Source organism: Balaenoptera ricei, chromosome 20, assembly GCF_028023285.1.
Source record: "Balaenoptera ricei isolate mBalRic1 chromosome 20, mBalRic1.hap2, whole genome shotgun sequence".
Lineage (NCBI taxonomy): Eukaryota > Metazoa > Chordata > Mammalia > Artiodactyla > Balaenopteridae > Balaenoptera > Balaenoptera ricei.
Window position 1 is genome coordinate 15,442,876 of NC_082658.1, and position 18,624 is coordinate 15,461,499.

The following is an 18,624-nucleotide window of genomic DNA, read 5'->3' on the forward strand; positions in this document are numbered from 1 at the left end:
TGTAAACTTCACAATATCCCATCTCTAGGTGTGAACAGATGTATTTATATTTTGCTTAAGTTAGAAATAAGTGTGAAATTTTAAATATGTTCCTTGAGTAAGTGTAAATAATCACTAATTTCTCACTTATAATATTTAACATTTTCCAAATATTGAACTAAACATCAATTTTAATCTAAAGGGCCATTTCTTATATAATATTTAATATAAATTTAAAAATATCCCATTTCTAGGTACAAAAGACATTTATTTATATTTTGCTTAAGGAAGGTATAACCATGGAATTGAAAATGTGATCACTTTTCAAGTAAGTATAGTCACTAATTACCTACTAAAAATAAATAACATTTTCCAAATATTGAACATAAACATCTTGGGACTTTTTCTCTTGATGAGAGAGAGGCTAAGAAGTGACAACATGGGGAGACTTTCTTTTTAGCACTCATCACCATCTGACATATTACATATTTGTTTGTTAATTGGCCTTTTCCCACCACAAAAATGTGGGCTACATAACAGCAGGGATTGTGCCTGTCTTGTTCACTGCTTTAACTTCAATCTTGTGTTATAGGCATTCCAAGCATATATTCTAAATGAATAAATAAATGACTGTGATGATGAAAGCTCTTCAGCATTTGTGTATCTCTAAGATGACAGTTATTCTGATTGTTCTAAAGAAGAGGCAGGAGTCAGCTTACATGGAATATTTGGAAAGGTAAAACAAAGATGTCTTTTTTTCTTTTTTTTTGGCTCCACTGGGTCTTCGTTGCTGTGCACGGGCTTTCTTTAGTTGCAGCGAGTGGGGGCTACTCTTCGTTGCGGTGCGCGGGCTTCTCACTGCGGTGGCTTCTCTTGTTGCAGAGCATGGGCTCTAGGTGTGTGGGCTTCAGTAGTTGCGGCACGCGGGCCCTAGAGCGTGCAGGTTTCAGTAGTTGTGGTGCGTGGGCTCAGTAGTTGTGGTGCGCTGGCTCTAAGGCATGTGGGCTTCAGTAGTTGTGGTGCGCAGGCTCAGTAGTTGTGGCTCGCAGGCTCTAGAGCAGAGGCTCAGTAGTTGTGGCGCACGGGCTTAGTTGCTCTGCGGCATGTGGGATCTTCCTGGACCAGGGATCGAACCCGTGTCCCCTGCATTGGCAGGCGGATTCTTAACCACTGCGCCACCAGGGAAGTCCCCCAAAGATGTCTTTTAAAGTTGCACTGAGTTAGCAATGAGTATAAGGGAAATCTCAGACTGTTTTCAGAAGCCCATTTATAAATGGATGTGTACCAATAAGTGGGGACAATTGAAAACGTATTTGGGGGAAACATGCTGTTTCTGGCTGTAAGCTGGACAGGATTTCTATAAGGAAATTAGAACCTTATGACACTGAAGATGGCTCCCTGTTCCTCATTACTAATTAACCATGACAAGAGATTTCTTTAGATACTGGAGACAGGCATTCTGCACTCTATACTTCTCCTTAAAATCCTCAAAAATAAGGAGAATAAGAAAGAGAAATGCAAACTCCATTGATTAGGAATATCTATCTCTAATCTTAGATTATAATATATAAAGATGGAAAGTGGATGTAGGATTAAATAACCTAACAGACAGAAGAAGGTGAAACAAATGCCTGCTGGGGTTAACAACAGGAATGAGCCAAATCATCTGTCAAACCTCAGAAAAGCATAGGTGTTAGAAGCACCAGGTACTATGGAAGATGGGGGTGAGGAAGGAAGTTGCAAACACAGAAATTATTTGAAGTTTATATAAAGAGCAGTTAGATTCCCAGATATCCATCCCTATCCTGCCCAGCCAGGTGACTACCTTCCCCAAAACCCACAGGAAAGAGAAATTAACATCACTAGAGAAACTAAACCAGAGAATCTAGGCTTAGGAACACCAGACACAGAGTAGGTGAGGATCAGGTGCAGGACTGAAAACAAGGGGCTTAGGTAAAAGGCTGCAACCTAAACGATGAAGCTCCGCCACCTTCTCCTACCAGCTCCAGAATGTTGGCGACCAGGTTATACACCCTCCAGGAAATTGGTGGATTCTTTGCTAGAAAAGATGAACAGTGCAAGGAAAAAACTTATGGACACTGACTTTTGGGTTTTCCCATAAAGGCTGGTGGGTCATCTTAATGCTCTATAGTTAAGCTCTCCATACATACAAGCTTCCATCAGTTTTTCGGTGCCTAACTATTAAGGAAGAGATAAGAGAACATACTGCATCTATAAAACAAAAACACTATGCTATAAAAAAGAGGGGAACAGGGACTTCCCTGGTGGTCCAGTGGTTAAGACTCTGTGCTTCCAATGCAGGGGGCCTGGGTTCAATCCCTGGTCAGGGAACTAAGATCCCACATGCCATGCAGTGTTGCCAAAAACTAAAATTAAAAAAAAAAAAATCTCAGCTTCCCTGGTGGCACAGTGGTTAAGAATCCACCTGCCAATGCAGGGGACACGGGTTCGATCCCTGGTCTGGGAAGATCCCACATGCCATGGAGCAACTAAGCCCACGCACCACAACTACTGAGTCTGTGCTCCAGAGCCCCTGAGCCACAACTACTGAGTCTGCACGCCACAACTACTGAAACCCGCGCACCTAGAGCCCATGCTCCGCAATGAGAAGCCACCGCAATGAGGAGCCCGTGAACCACAACGAAGAGTAGCTCCCATTCGCTGCAACTAGAGAAAGCCCGTGCACAGCAATGAAGACCCAACGCAGCCAAGAAAAAAAAAAGTCTCAATTAAAAAAAAAAGAAGGTAACAACTGGGGGAAAAAAAGACCTATTGGAAATTAAAACTATGATAGCCAAAAAATTTTTTTGTGAAAGAATTGAAAGGTAATGTTGAGGAAAGCTTTTAAAAGTGGATAAAACAAATAGGAAAACAGAAATATAGGAAACAGAAAAGTTAAGAAGAGTAACAATATAGGAAATCTAATTTTTGACTAAAAGGAGTTGTAGAAGGAGAGAACAGAGGAAGTGGTGGTGAGAAAATTTTCAATAAATACTACAAAAGCATTTCCCTGAATCAAAAAATATCTCCAGGGCTCACTAGGTACTGACAGAATATGAAAAAAAGACCCAAGAACAGTGGTGATAAAAAGAAGATTCTAAAAGCTTCTGGAGAGAAAAAAGGTATATATAAAGAATTAGGAAAAAGAATAGTACCATATTATTTAATAGTAATACTGGAAGTTCAAGATGGATGCCTTCAAAATTCTGAGGGAAAATAATTTTTAACCTAGAATTATATTATGTCAAACAAAGAGTAATGTATGAGAATGGAATAAAGATGCTTTTAGGAACATTAAGTCTCAAAAAACTTACCTCCTACGCATTCTTTCTTAGGAAGCTACCAGAGGACGTGCTCCATCAAAATAAGGCATACAATCAAGAAAGACCATGACATGGGATCAAACACAAAAGGGAAGTAACAGGAATTTCCAGGATAACAAGTAGGTGGTAAGACTTCAGAGCATCCTAGGTCCAGATTAGCTCGATGGAAAGCTCTAGGATTTCCAGGAGGGGAAAAATGTAACTGATGTGGAAAACTGTATTGAGAGGCATTTTACAAAGCATTAAGGCTTATGGAATGACAGCTACAGTTTTGAAGAAAAATAAGCAAATTTTACAATGAGGCATTTCACAACCCAGGAAAAACAAAACTGCTCAAGAAGAAAATGTTATCCTTGGTTCCACAGTGAACCATATTTGTGTAGTATTAATACTGAAAACACTATAACATGGATTCAGACTAAACTCATGATATAACTGTACTGAGATGGTAGAGGGAGGAAGGAAAGTGAAAGAGCTAACATTTTCATCATCCATAATAAGAAGCAATAGATAATGTACAAAACTGATCAAAATAGTTATAGCAGTATATGAAACATGGAGGTAAAGATCAGAGAAACATCTCCAAATGTTGAAAGTAGCTGCCTTTGGGGAGAGGGTGGGCTCAGGAGGGGAAAAGAATTTCTGGTTTTTATTATAAGTCTTTGAACATTATTTGATTTCCTAAACTGTGTATATATGTTACTTTGATAAAAATAGAAAATTAAAATGCAAACATATAAAGAAGTTATGGATAGTGCGGTAGAGCAGGAAGAGTTTTGAGCTAGGAATGAAAATACAAAGCTATTGATTACTTCTACTGTGATCTTGGGTAAATCATACAACTTCTTTGAGTCTCCATTTCCTTATCTATTCATTGTGGGACTTTGGTTATTTCTAAGGGCCGTTCCAACAATAAGGTTCTGATTCCATAATAACGAAGTATTTTTCTAGGAACAGCAAAGACAGAGAAACTTTTCTCCATGTTCTCATGGTCCACCTGTACATACTTTTGTTCACTTCGCCAGGGGTCTCCCTTCCATTGCCCCCTTGATGTTAAAATGGAACTAGCATGCCCGCAACCTGAGAATCCTATTGTACCTGCGAGGCTAGTCTCCGCATGGCCTCCTCCTGCCGCCTCCGCATTTCTGGAGTTCCTGGGCAGCTTCCACTGGCGATGGATGAGTGGGCTGAAGGTGGCTGTGTGAGTGGCAGCTCTCTGTTGGCATCCACATCTGTATTAAAAAGATGAGATGTTTGCATCAGATAATCATAAAACTCTGAACTAAAGAAAGACTGGTTAAATCCCGTTTGTTCTTTGATCCAGCAATTCTACTCCTAGGGGTATGTACCCAAGAGAATTAAAAACATATGTCCACGTAAAAACTTGTACACAAATGTTCAAAGAAGCAAGATTCATAATAGCCCCAAAGCGGAAACAACTCAAATGTCCATCAACTGATGAATGGATAAAAGGTGGTACAGCCTCACAATGGAACATTACTCAACAATAAAAAGAAATGAAATACCAATATATGTTACAACATGGATAACCCTTGAAATGTTACACTCACTCAAAGAAGCAGTTACAAAAGACCATATAGTATATGATTCTATTTATTTGAAATGCCCAGAAGATGGAAATCCATAGGGACAAAAAGCAGATTAGTGGTTACCTAGGGGTAGAGATAGGGACTTAGGGGGGAAATGAAGACTGACTGCTAATGGGCATGGGATTTCTTTTAGGGGGGAATGAAAAAGTTCTAAGATTATGGTGATTGCTGCACAACTCAGTGAATACACTAAAAAGCAGTGAATTGAACCATTTAAATGGGTGAATTATACAGTATGTGAATTGTAGCTTAATAAAGCTGTTTCTTAAAAATTCCATTCATTCATGTTATTTAGGTAACATCTTAACTACTACTAGAAATTATAGACTCTATTTATAAATACAGACCATATTTTAAAAATGGGTACAAAATAAGTAGACTGTTATTTGAGGGTCAATAGCTACTGAAAAGGAGAAGAAATAGGGGAAAATAGTTCTCATTTAACTCCCTACCAGTAGGACTTAATTGAGACTTCTTCCATCCAACTGGCAAAGTAAATGCCCTGGCCACTGCATAGAGTTCTGAATAAACTGTAGGAGGGGAGGTGTGGGAGACGGCAGTGAAAAAGACTGAAGAAATGTGCGCAGTAAAGTTCAGTGACTGTCACTGTATCATGCCCGTTGTTCACTCCCTCTGTCCACACCACTCCCCCTTATCTGGTTTTGTGGCGAATTACTGTCTGAGTACCTTCTGTCTTCTAGCTGTTCCCTTTTGGAGAGGCCCTCCTTTTTGTCTGGGTGTCTTTACTTTCTGCTTGGTATTCAGAGAACAGTAGAAATAAAAGTTAATAGGGAGGAGCAGTCAGTATGCACAGCAAACTGGCAACACAGACTTCTGGAAGGAGCAGAGCGGGGAGGGTAGGGGTTACTCACTGAACAGCTATTTGGGGGCATGGCAGCTGTTGGCAAATGTCAAATCCAAACAGCAACTACACTGAGACTTTCAGTGATAGGAAAATACAGTCTTGTATTAGACCGAACTTCCCTAACTACTGTACTGAGTATACTCGTAGTTAATGTAATAATGCCTGGATTACACAACAGGTCCATTTTCACAAAATGTTTCTGTTCTTTGTACGTATGTGTTGGGGGGTGGGTGGTGACGGTGGTGGTAGAGATTGATGGGGGAGTCAGGTTTGGGAAGGGGTGTAGGTGGACAGCAGGATGACAGGCTAGTGCCTGCCTTGACAGCTTCTCTGTGCCTTCCCAGGGAAATGACAAGGAGGGGGCGGCTGGGGGCTGGGTGTCTGTGGGGGAAGGACAGAGCCAGGCAATGCAGTGCTGCAGGCTAGACTGCTCACGTCTTCCACAGCAGCGCTGCTCAGCGTGGAGGAGTCAGGGACAGAAGAAAGAATGACACAGGATGCAGAAACGGAAGTGGGGAGCTCCAATAACCTTCCACCTATTTTCATTACTACTACAACTGCATCACTGACTTAGGGTTGGGAAGGCCAGTGGGATCCCAAATACACCTATCAAAGCTGAATGTAAATTAAACTGTAAAAAATTAAGCCAACTCTCTCTCGATAGACATCATTCTTATTCACTAATGAAAAAAATTCTGCTACTGCCAGTAACATTTCCAGGGCCGGCTCATACAGTAACAGATCAATGCCGAAAAACAGCTTGTTCTTTATCAACTACTTATTCTTTTTTTTTTTTTTCTCAAAGAAATATCTTTAAATTGGTTAAGATATATTCAGTTCATGTTTGTTTACAGAAATAATAGAAATATAAAATAAAAACATACAGATCATTGATTTTTTTTAAAAAGTAACATTTTTGAGTCCTAATACTTGAAAAGCTTTAACCAAAACCTCGTGAGCATAATACAAGAAAGACAAAACATTTGTCCTCAAAACTAGAAAATTTAATGAGAGCCAGTTCTAAAACAAACTGAAGATAGATTTTATTATTAATCATTTGCATAACAGAAAATGAAAATTTTACAGATGTGTGTAGCTATTGGGGTAATTTCAAGAGTTGATTTTGTTTTTCAGAGTTAATATTTAAATACCAGTAAATGACATCAACCACTTATTCTTGACCATTCTTAAGTGGTTTGGTTAAGATGGCAGAGGTGGAATGTAGTTTGGACATCAAAGCTGACAACAAAAATTATTACATCAAATTACGACAAGGCAATGCTGGTTCTGTGTAATTCTGATAAATACCTGGCCACATACTCGATCTCCTTTAACACCTTTTCAAGTTTTCTAAGTTAACTATCAGGCCAAATCTATAGTCTTGACCTGTGGACATTTATCACATGAATGGGGTATTTTTAGAGTTTCTCTGGAGGTAAAAGGCAATGGATGTTAGAGAATCACTTAATGAACTATCTTTAAAGGACCTCTGCTTTGGGGAGCACATGGGCTGTTTTCTATTAACTCCTGCTCTCCCAGGCTTAGAGGGGGCACTTCCAGGCACCTGTGCTTTCAGACAAAGCAGCTCTTCTTGCCCTTGAGCCATGATTCTACCATCTGTTATCTGCAACAGTGACTGATATATAGAGGAGTCAGAGAGACTATTACCTAGCTGGTTTTCTTTCTGACACACTCAAATAGTTAACCTCTTGGATTACTCAGATAAGAAGTAGTCTGGTGTGATACTTAAGCACTCTAACGAAAATACTGGAATAGGTATGGAAACTTACTTTCAACCATGCAGACATCTTAGAATCACAGAATTTTAGCATAGGAATGAATCTTAAAGATCACCTAATCCCACTGACTTATTTTACAGATGACAAAAACCGAGGTCTAAAGAATTAAAGTAAAATTCTCAAGGTTACAAAGTATAGTCAGTTTGAACGCTGGGGCCAAACTGTGGGCTCTCGATTCCCATGACATTATGCCAACCTACCTCAGAAAAACTTCATCCAGAAACTAAGCATGATACTGCTCTTAAGACATGAATTCTTCCATACCAATTCTTACCATACCCTGGCAAACGGGACTCTTGATCCAACCAGTTTTCCTTCTAGACACTAGTTCTTCTACGTGTCAGATATCCATAAGTTTACCAGAGGCAATCTGCCTACTTAATGACATGAAACAGGAATTAATTTCAACAGGAAGCCAGGATGTTTGGAGGGTGTTCAGTGAGTTCCTGTTGAGTTCCCACAGCACCGTGCTAGACTCTGTAACTAAAATACTGTGATCCCAAACAAACCATTTCTAGTGGTTGTTGTCTGGAAATCTGTGGTGAGCTAGATTATTGATTTGGACTAGCAGGGCAATAGTTTCTTTTTGTTCTCTTATAACTAGCAGAAGCCAGGTAGACTGGTTCGATACATATAGTGTGTATAGGAAGAACCCCTATACATTTCTTTTTATCTCCTTTACTCAAGTGAGTTCCATCAATAAGGAGAGGGAGCACGGCAAAATGGATGACACTGGCCTCTGAAACCAGACTGCTTAGGCTCAAATTCTAGTTTCACTATTTACTGGCTATGAAACCTGGGAGGCTTACCTAACCTCTCTGAGCCTTAAACCACTTATCTGTGAAAGGAAGATAACAGGAACTACCTCACTGAAAGAGATAAGATAAGAGGGTTGGATGAATTAATATTTGTTAAGCTCTTAGAGAGTGCCTGGTACTAAGGACCATATAAGTATTTTAAAAACAAATAAACAGGATCCTGATGTCGATCATTAAGCTGCACCCTGTCTGTGATGAAAGAAGCATAAATATATATGAGATCTCAGCATCTTTTCACAAGGAAGCAGAAGAAACCCTTCAAGGACACAAAGAAGTTCAAGCCCAAGCAGTGCAACACTGACATCGACTGCAAGGAAATGAAGGCCGCAAACAGACTGTGCCGGCGTGAACAGGAAGCCTGCACACAGGCTGAGCAAAAGCTGACAGTGATGGATGCAAACAAGCTCTTATAGGCAATTGCTGTAGTCATTATCCAAAGGACAGACCAGCCAGGCAGTCCGGAGGGAAGAGGCATACATTTATTCTGAGAGAAAGGTTTTTTCGGTCACACTCAGGTGACTGTTGGGTATGTGGGTTAAATGTCAACAGAGTATTACATTCTTTCCCTCAACTCTGAGTTAATGGTCCTCACATGCCAGTCAGGTTCTGCAGATCAGAAAATGAAAGGATATAAGACTTAATACAAAGATGCCAGAAAAAATTTCAGAGCAATGAAGCATGGAGTTCTTTATTTTTAAAAAAAATTTTTTAGTGGTTTTTTAAAAAAAATATCTTTATTGGAGTATAATTGCTTTACAATGGTGTGTTAGTTTCTGCTTTATAACACAGTGAATCAGCTATACATTTACATATATCCCCATATCTCCTCCCTCTTGGGTCTCCCTCCCACCCTCCCTATCCCACCGCATGGAGTTCTTTAAAAAGGGATACATACGTTTGGGGGAGGCGTGTGGGCTGTCTGAGGCGATCTGTCTCATCCGTGTTCCATGGCAGCTGAGGGCCACCAGTCTGGAGATGATGGCAGTTTTGCCGAACCCAATGTTTCCCACGATCACTACTCCTTGGTTCACGCTGGCATTTGAACTTTGAAGTTGAGCATCTATTTCGTGGAAAACCCAATCCCGGCCAACAAACACTGACTCTGTAGTGATGCTGGGCACTTCAAAGAGCAGCGGCTTCAGGGAGATATCTGGAGGCCTATAAGGTGCAAAGCGAACTGGAAGGAACAATAAGAGAACACAGAACTTAGGCCAAACCATCAACACTGAGAGAAATAAACAAAAAAACCAGTATGGTTTAGGAGACCACTGGGAGTTAGAGTATGATGGTATTCTGAGTTATTCAGAAAATAATAAAACTCTGAATTTTGGTTCTACACAGATAAGCAATGGCACGTGAGCTAGAGCTATTTGATACTGTAGCTGGCAGAACACAAACATAGTTAAAATAGTAATAATTTACGTTATAGGCAGAAAGTCAGGGTGATATTCAAAATTATTAAGCAATGGAGATGGCCCAGGCACCAGCCATCAGGATGGATGCAAAAGTAACAAAATGCAGGGTCCTTAAGGCCTCCTTCTATGCCTGGGGATAACCTTCAAAATGTTGGATTGTGGGGAGATGTAGGGTTGGAGTTTCTGGGGGAGAGGTCGGGGTGAGGCAGAGAATCCGGATGGCTTACAGCATCAGTCCTGTAGAAAGCAATGTAAAGAGAACTTGTTTCTTTAAAAATACCAATAAAAACAGTAATTCCTTTAAGTTCACAATGGTAGTTTTTAAAAATCTAGTAAGTATATTAAGGGAAGCAAACCCCTAAAAGCTGTGATGGTTTAAAAGGTTTTCAATATGTTAAGCAGTCAAGGAAGCAGAAACCAAATTTTCATTTAACGTCTCTGCACCTGTAAAGCTTGTATTCATGCCAACTGGAAAGAAAAAAAAAAAAGATTTCTGGTTTACACACACATGTCTTGGGGACAAATCCCTATTGCTTTTCTCGAGATGTTTTTCTGTGCTTATGTAGTTGTGAGATGTGCTAAGGGCCAACCAAGCATGAGCTCTACTTGCTCTCTAAAAACGTATAACAGATATAACCTGGTTTCAATGATCAACCTTCTAATTACATTGATGGTAAAAACAAGTCCTGCCTGACCTCCCTTATCTGAGTTAAATGCCTTCTTAACTCTTTCTTTTTTTTTTTGGCCACGCTGTGGGGCCTGTGGGATCTTAGTTCCCTGACCAGGGATCAAACCCAGGCCCCCAGCAGTGAAAGCCCGGAATCCTAACCACTGGACCACCAGGGAATTCCCTTCTTAACTGTTTCAAGAGTAGTTCTAGATGTATCATTTTTTTTTTTCATTTTATTATTTATTTTTTAGAAGTTCATTTTTTCCTGTATCATTAACCTTAGCACAGGACCTTGACACATAGTAGATGCTAAATAATGCTTACTGAAAGAATTAATTAAAAACAAAGTATTACACTCTCATCCCATTTTATATTTTGAAGAATAAAGTCCAGGGGTGGGAAGGGAACAAGGACAGGAGAAAGGGAAATCATAAAGGGGGGAATTAGATCTATTAATACTGCTTATATTACTCTGGAACATACTTAAACCACTTATACATCATAAATTGGGATCTGGAGACGACAGCTTACTTGAGAAAACACACACAAGCACACTTCATGTAAACACTCATTTAAAACTGTCTGAAAGCCATTAGAATGATAGCTGACCATTTTCAAAAAGGTAACAATTCCAAAAGTAGCACCAAAATTAAAAATATAAAGCCAAACTCTAATAATAGAAGCAAATTGTTTCCTATGTAAGTTTTAAAATGTCCCAAATTTTCACTAAAAAAAAAAAAAAAAAAAAAAAGGCTGTGGAGATACACCTACATGGTTACTTATAATTTCCTGATTCACATCTTTTTATCAAAACGTACTCTTTTAAAATACATATATAATTACAGAATTAAGTGAAAAATTAGACTTCAACTTGTTAAAAATCTTAATTCTAGTGTCTTAGCTAAATAGATTCTATTTTATTTTTCTTAAACATTATTTTATTGAACTATAACTCACATGCCATAAAATTCATCCTTTTAAAGCATACAATTTGGTGATTTTTAGTATATTCAGAAAGTTGCAAACATCACTATTTAATTCCTGAACATTTTCATCACTGCCCCCCAAAAAACCACATACCCATTAGCTGTCACTCTCTAGTCCCCGTTTCTCCCAGCCCCTGGCAACCAGAGAATTTCTGTCTTTACAGATTTGCCTATTTGAGACAGTTCACATATATATTATCATACGATACGTGGCCTTTTGTGTCTGGCTTCTTTCACTTAGCATGTTTTTGAGGTTCATCCATGTTGTAGCATGTATCAGTACTTCATCCTTTTTATTGCTGAACAATATTCCATTATACTGATATATCACATTTTGTTTATCCCATGTATCAGCTGACAAAAATTTGGGTTGTTTCCACTTTCTATTATGAATCATGCTACTATGAACATTCATGTACAAATTTCTTCTTTTTCTTTTTTAAAATTAATTACTAATTTTTAAAAACATCTTTACTGGAGTATAAGTGCTTTACAATGGTGTGTTAGTTTCTGCTGTATAACAAAGTGAATCAGCTATACACATACATATATCCCCATATCCCCTCCCTCTTGCATCTCCCTCCCACCCTCCTTATCCCACCCCTCTAGGTGGTCACAAAGCACCGAGCTGATCTCCCTGTGCTATGCGGCTGCTTCCCACTAGCTATCTATTTTACATTTGGTAGTGTATATATGTCCATGCCACTCTCTCACTTCGTCCCAGCTTACCCTTCCCCCTCCCCACGTCTTCAAGTCCATTCTCTACGTCTGCGTCTTTATTCCTGTCCTGCCCCTAGGTTCTTCAGAACCATTTTTTTTTTTTAGATTCCATATATATGTGTTAGCATACGGTATTTGTTTTTCTCTTTTTGACTTACTTCACTCTGTATGACAGACTCTAGGTCCTTCCACCTCACTACAAATAACTCAATTTCGTTTCTTTTTATGGCTGAGTAATATTCCATTGTATATATGTGCCACATCTTCTTTATCCAGTCATCTGTCGATGGACACTTAGGTTGCTTCCATGTCCTGGCTATTGTAAATAGTGCTGCAATGAGCATCGTGGTACATGACTCTTTTTGAATTATGGTTTTCTCAGGGTATATGCCCAATAGTGGGATTGCTGGGTTGTATGGTAGTTCTATTTTTAGTTTTATAAGGAAGCTCCATACTGCTCTCCATAGTAGCTGTTATCAATTTACATTCCCACCAACAGTGCAAGAGGGTTTCCTTTTCTCCACACCCTCTCCAGCATTTATTGTTTGTAGATTTTTTGATGATGGCTATTCTGACAACTGTGAGGTGATACCTCATTGTAGTTTTGATTTGCATTTCTCTAATGTTTAGCGATACTGAGCAACCTTTCATGTGTTTGTTGGCAATTTGTATATCTTCTTTGGAGAGATGTCTAATTAGGTCTTCTGCCCATTTTTGGATTGGGTTCTTTGTTTTTTGGATATTGAGCTGCATGAGCTGCTTGTATATTTTGGAGTTTAATCCTTTGTCAGCTGCTTCATTTGCAAACACTTTCTCCCATTCTGAGGGTTGTCTTTTGGTTTTGTTTATGGTTTCCTTTGCTGTGCAAAAGCTTTTAAGTTTCATTAGGTCCCATTTGTTTATTTTTGTTTTTATTTCCATTTCTCTAGCAGGTGGGTCAAAAAGGATCTTGCTGTGATTTATGTCATAGAGTGTACTGCCTATGTTTTCCACTAAGAGTTTGATAGTGTCTGACTTTACATTTAGGTCTTTAGTCCATTCTGAGTTTACTGTTGTATACAGTGTTAGGGAGTGTTCTAATTTCATTCTTTTACATGGAGCTGTCCAGTTTTCCCAGCATCACTTATTGAAGAGGCTGTCTTTTCTCCATTGTATATTCTTGCCTCCTTTATCAAAGATAAGGTGACCATATGTGTGTGGGTTTATCTCTGGGCTTTCTATCCTGTTCCATTGATCTGTATTTCTGTTTTTGTGCCAGTACCAAACTGTCTTGCTGACTGTAGCTTTGTAGTATAGTCTGAAGTCAGGGAGCCTGATTCCTCCAGATCCATTTTTCTTTCTCAAGATTGCTTTGGCTATTTGGGGTCTTTTGTGTTTCCATACAAATTGTGATTTTTTTTGTTGTAGTTCTGTGAAAAATGTCATTGGTAGTTTGATTGGGATTGTACTGAATCTGTAGATTGCTTTGGGTAGTACAGTCATTTTCACAGCGTTGATTCTTCCAGTCCAAGAACGTGGTATATCTCTCCATCTGTTTGTATCGTCTTTAATTTCTTTCATCAGTGTCTTATAGTTTTCTGCATACAGGTCTTTTGTCTCCTTAGGTAGGATTATTCCTAGGTATTTTATTATCGTTGTTGCAATAGTAAATGGGAGTGTTTCCTTAATATCTCTTTCAGATTTTTCATCATTAGTGTATAGGAATGCAAGAGATTTCTGTGCATTAATTTTGTATCCTGCTACTCTACCAAATTCATATATTAGCTCTAGTAGTTTTCTGGTAGCATCTTTAGGATTCCCTATGTATAGCATGTTATCTGCAAACAGTGACAATTTTACTTCTTCTTTTCCGATTTGGATTCCTTTTCTTCTCTGATTGCTGTGGCTAAAACTTCCAAAACTATCGTGAATAGTAGTGGTGAGAGTGGGCAACCTTGTCTTGTTCCTGATCTTAGTGGAAATGGTTTCAGTTTTTCACCATTGAGGACGACGTTGGCTGTGGGTCTGTCGTACATGACCTTTATTATGTTGAGGTAAGTTCCCTCTAGGCCTACTTTCTGGAGGGTTTTTATCATAAATGGGTGTTGAATTTTGTCGAACGCTTTTTCCGCATCTATTCAGATGATCATATGGTTTTCATCCTTCAATTTGTTAATATGGTGTATCACATTGATTGATTTGCGTATATTGAAGAATCCTTGCATTACTGGGATAAACCCCATTTGATCATGGTGTATGATCCTTTTAATGTGCTGTTGGATTCTGTTTGCTAGTATTTTGTTGAGGATTTTTGCATCTATGTTCATCAGTGATACTGCAGTGTAGTTTTCTTTTTTTGTGACATCTTTGTCTGGTTTTGGTATCATGGTGATGGTGGCCTTGTAAAATGAGTTTGGGAGTGTTCCTCCCTCTGCTATATTTTGGGAGAGTTTGAGAAGGATAGGTGTTAGCTCTTCTCTAAATGTTTGATAGAATTCCCCTGTGAAGCCATCTGGTCCCGGGCTTTGGTTTGCTGGAAGATTTTTTTTTTTTTTAATAAATTTATTTATTTATTTATATTTATTTTTGGCTGTGTTGGGTCTTCGTCTCCGTGCGAGGGCTTTCTCCATTTAGGGAGAGCGGGGGCCACTCCTCATCGTGGTGCGCGGGCCCCCCACCTTCGCGGCCTCTCTTGTTGCGGAGCACAGGCTCCAGACGCGCAGGCTCAGTAGTTGTGGCTCACGGGCCCAGTCGCTCCGCGGCATGTGGGATCCTCCCAGACCAGGGCTCAAACCCGTGTCCCCTGCATTGGCAGGCAGACTCTCAACCACTGCGCCACCAGGGAAGCCCTGTTGGAAGATTTTTAATCACAGTTTCAATTTCACTGCTTGTGATTGGTCTGTTTATATTTTCTATTTCTTCCTGGTTCAGTCTCAGAAGGTTGTGCTTTTCTAAGAATTTGTCCATGTCTTCCAGGTTGTCCATTTTATTGGCATATAGTTTCTTGTAGTAATTTCTCATGATCCTTTGTATTTCTGCAGTTTCAGTTGTTACTTCTCCTTTTTCAGTTCTAATTCTATTGATCTGAGTCTTTTCCCTTTTTTTCTTGATGAGTCTGGCTAATGGTTTATCAATTTTGTTTATCTTCTCAAAGAACCAGCTTTTAGTTTATTGATCTTGGCTATCATTTCCTTCATTTCTTTTTCATTTATTTCTGATTCGATCTTTATGATTTCTTTCCTCCTGCTAACTTCGGGGTTTTTTTTGTTCTTCGTTCTCTAATTGCTTTAGGTGTAAGGTTAGGTTGTCTATTTGAGATATTTCTTGAGGTAGGATTGTATTGCTATAAACTTCCTTCCTAGAACTGCTTTTGCTGCATCCCACAGGTTTTGGATCGTCATGTTTTTGTTGTCATTTTTTTCTAGGTATTTTTTGATTTCCTCTTTGATTTCTTCAGTGATCTCTTGGTTATTTAGTAGTGTATTGTTTAGCCTCCATGTGTTTGTATTTTTTACAGTTTTTTTCCTGTAATTGATATCCACTCTTATAGTGTTGTGGTCAGAAAAGATACTTGATACAATTTCAATTTTCTTAAATTTACCAAGGCTTGATTTGGGACCCAAGATATGATCTATCCTGGAGAATGGTCCATGAGCACTTGAAAGTGTATTCTGTTTTTTTGGATGGAATGTCCTCTCAATATCAATTAAGTCCATCTTGTTGAATGTGTCATTTAAAGGTTGTGTTTCCTTATTTATTTTCATTTTGGATGATCTGTCCATTGGTGAAAGTGGGGTGTTAAAGTCCCCTACTATTACTGTGTTACTGTCAATTTCCCCTTTTATGGCTTTTAGCATTTGGCTTGTGTACTGAGGTGCTCCTATGTTGGGTGCATAAATATTTACAATTGTTATATCTTCTTCTTGGATTGATCCCTTGATCATAATGTAGTGTCCTTCTTTGTCTCTTGTAATAGTCTTTATTTTAAAGCCTATTTTGTCTGATATGAGAATTGCCACTCAAGCTTTCTTTTGATTTCCATTTGTATGGAATATCTTTTTCCATCCCCTCACTTTCAGTCTGTATGTGTCCCTAGGTCTGAATTGGGTCTCCTGTAGACAACATATATATGGGTCTTGCTTTTGTATCCATTCAGCCAGTCTATGTCTTTTGGTTGAAGCATTTAATCCATTTACATTTAAAGTAATTATTGATATGTTTGTTCCTATTACCATTTTTTTAATTGTTTTTGGTTTGTTATTGTAGGTCTTTTCCTCCTCTGTGTTTCCTGCCTAGAGAAGTTCCTTTAGCATTTGTTGTAAAGCTGGTTTGGTGGTGCAGAATTCTCTTAGCTTTTGCTTGTCTGTAAAGGTTTTAATTTCTCCATCGAATCTGAATGAGATCCTTGTTTGGTAGAGTAATCTTGGTTGTAGGTTTTTCCCTTTCATCACTTTAAATATGTCCTGCCACTCCCTTCTGGCTTGCAGAGTTTCTGCTGAAAAATCAGCTGTTAACCTTACGGGGATTCCCTTGTATGTTATTTGTTGCTTTCTCCTTGCTGCTTTTAATATTTTTTTCTTTGTATTTAATTTTTGATAGTTTGATTAGTATGTGTCTTGGCATGTTTCTCCTTGGATTTATCCTGTATGGGACTCTCTGCACTTCTGGACTTGATTGTCTACTTCCTTTCCCATATTAGGGAAGTTTTCAACTATAATCTCTTCAAATATTTTCTCATTCCCTCTGGGACCCTACAATTTGAATGTTGGTGCATTTAATGTTGTCCCAGAGGTCTCTGAGACTGTCCTCAATTCTTTTCATTCTTTTTTCTTTATTTTGCTCTGTAGTAGTTATTTCCACTATTTTATCTTCCAGGTCACTTATCTGTTCTTTTGCCTCAGTTATTCTGCTATTGATTCCTTCTAGAGAATTTTTAATTTCATTTATTGTGTTGTTCATCATTGTTTGTTTGCTCTTTAGTTCTTCTAGGTCCTTGTTAAATGTTTCTTGTATTTTCTCCATTCTATTTCCAAGAATTTGGATCATCTTTACTATCATTAATCTGAATTCTTTTTCAGGTAGACTGCCTATTTCCTTTGTTTGATCTGGTGGGTTTTTACCTTTCTCCTTCATCTGCTGCGTATTTCTCTGCCTTCTCATTTTGCTTAATTTAGTGTGTTTGGGGTCTCCTTTTCACAGGCTGCAGGTTTGTAGTTCCCGTTGTTTTTGGGGTCTGCCCCCAGTGGGTAAGGTTGGTTCAGTGGGTTGTGTAGGCTTCCTGTTTGAGGGGACTAGTGCCTGTGTTTTGGTGGATGAGGCTGGATCTTGTCTTTCTGGTGGGCAGGACCACGTCTGGTGGTGTGTTTTGGGGTATCTGTGAACTTATGATTTTAGGCAGCCTCTCTGCTAATAGGTGGGGTTGTGTTCCTGTCTTGCTAGTTGTTTGGTATAGGGTGTCCAGTACTGTAGCTTGCTGGTTGTTGTGTGGAGCTGGGTCTCAGCGTTGAGATCGAGATCTCTGGGAGAGCTCTAGCCGATTGATATTACGAGGGGCCAGGAGGCTTCTGGTGGACCAATGTCCTGAACTCGGCTTTCCAACCTCAGAGGCTCAGGCCCAACATCCAGCTGGAGTACCAAGACCCGCTCAGCCACACGGCTTTTGGGAAGTCTGAGGTCTTCTGCCAGCTTTCAGCAGGTGTTCTGTAAGAGTTGTTCCACATGTAGATGTATTTTTGATGTATCTGTGGGGAGGAAGGTGATCTCCATGTCTTACTCTTCTGCCATCTTGAAGGTCCTCCTATGTACAAATGTTTTCAGTTCTCTTGGGTATATGTCTAGGAGTGGTATTGCTGGGTCATATGGAAACTCTATGTTTCAGCTTTTTGAGAAACCGCCAAACTGTTCTATTTTACTTTTGCTATTTTTTTTTACATGGAAGTAATACATACTACAGAAAATTTAGGAATAGCAGATAAACAAAATAATAATTTTACTCCCACTGGCTAGAGAGAAACACAATTCACTTAAAAAAATTAATTTATTTAATTAAAATAAATTATTTTAATTAATTAATTTTATTTTATTTATTTTATTTTTGGCTGCGGTGGGTCTTCGTTGCTGCATGCGGCCTTTCTCTGGTTGTGGCGAGCGGGGGCTACTCTTCGTTGTGGTGCACAGGCTTCTCATTGTGGTGGCTTCTCTTGTTAGGAGCACGAGCTCTATGCGTGCTTGTCTTTCTGGTGGGCTTCAGTAATCGTGGCACATGGGCTCAGCAGTTGTGGCACGTGGGCTCAGTAGTTGTGGCTCGTGGGCTCTAGAGCGCAGGCTCAGTAGTTGTGAAGCACAGGCTTAGTTGCTCCGTGGCATGTAGGATCTTCCCGGACCAGGGCTCAAACCCGTGTCTCCTGAATTGGCAGGAGAATTCTTAACTACTGCGCCA

The 18,624-nt window shown here is 39.2% G+C and overlaps 1 protein-coding gene across 7 annotated transcripts in view; it reads right to left on the reverse strand.

The window, feature by feature from the left end:
• TANC2 (tetratricopeptide repeat, ankyrin repeat and coiled-coil containing 2) overlaps positions 1–18,624 on the reverse strand; it is a 358,004-nt gene that overhangs the window by 85,822 nt on the left and 253,558 nt on the right. For all 7 annotated transcript variants that reach the window (XM_059909100.1, XM_059909099.1, XM_059909098.1 and 4 more), the window contains 2 exons: positions 9,311–9,592; positions 4,422–4,555 (listed from right to left, as the gene is read on the reverse strand). In XM_059909100.1, the coding sequence (XP_059765083.1) occupies positions 4,422–4,555; positions 9,311–9,592 (416 nt within the window). The remainder of the gene's footprint in view (positions 1–4,421; positions 4,556–9,310; positions 9,593–18,624) is intronic.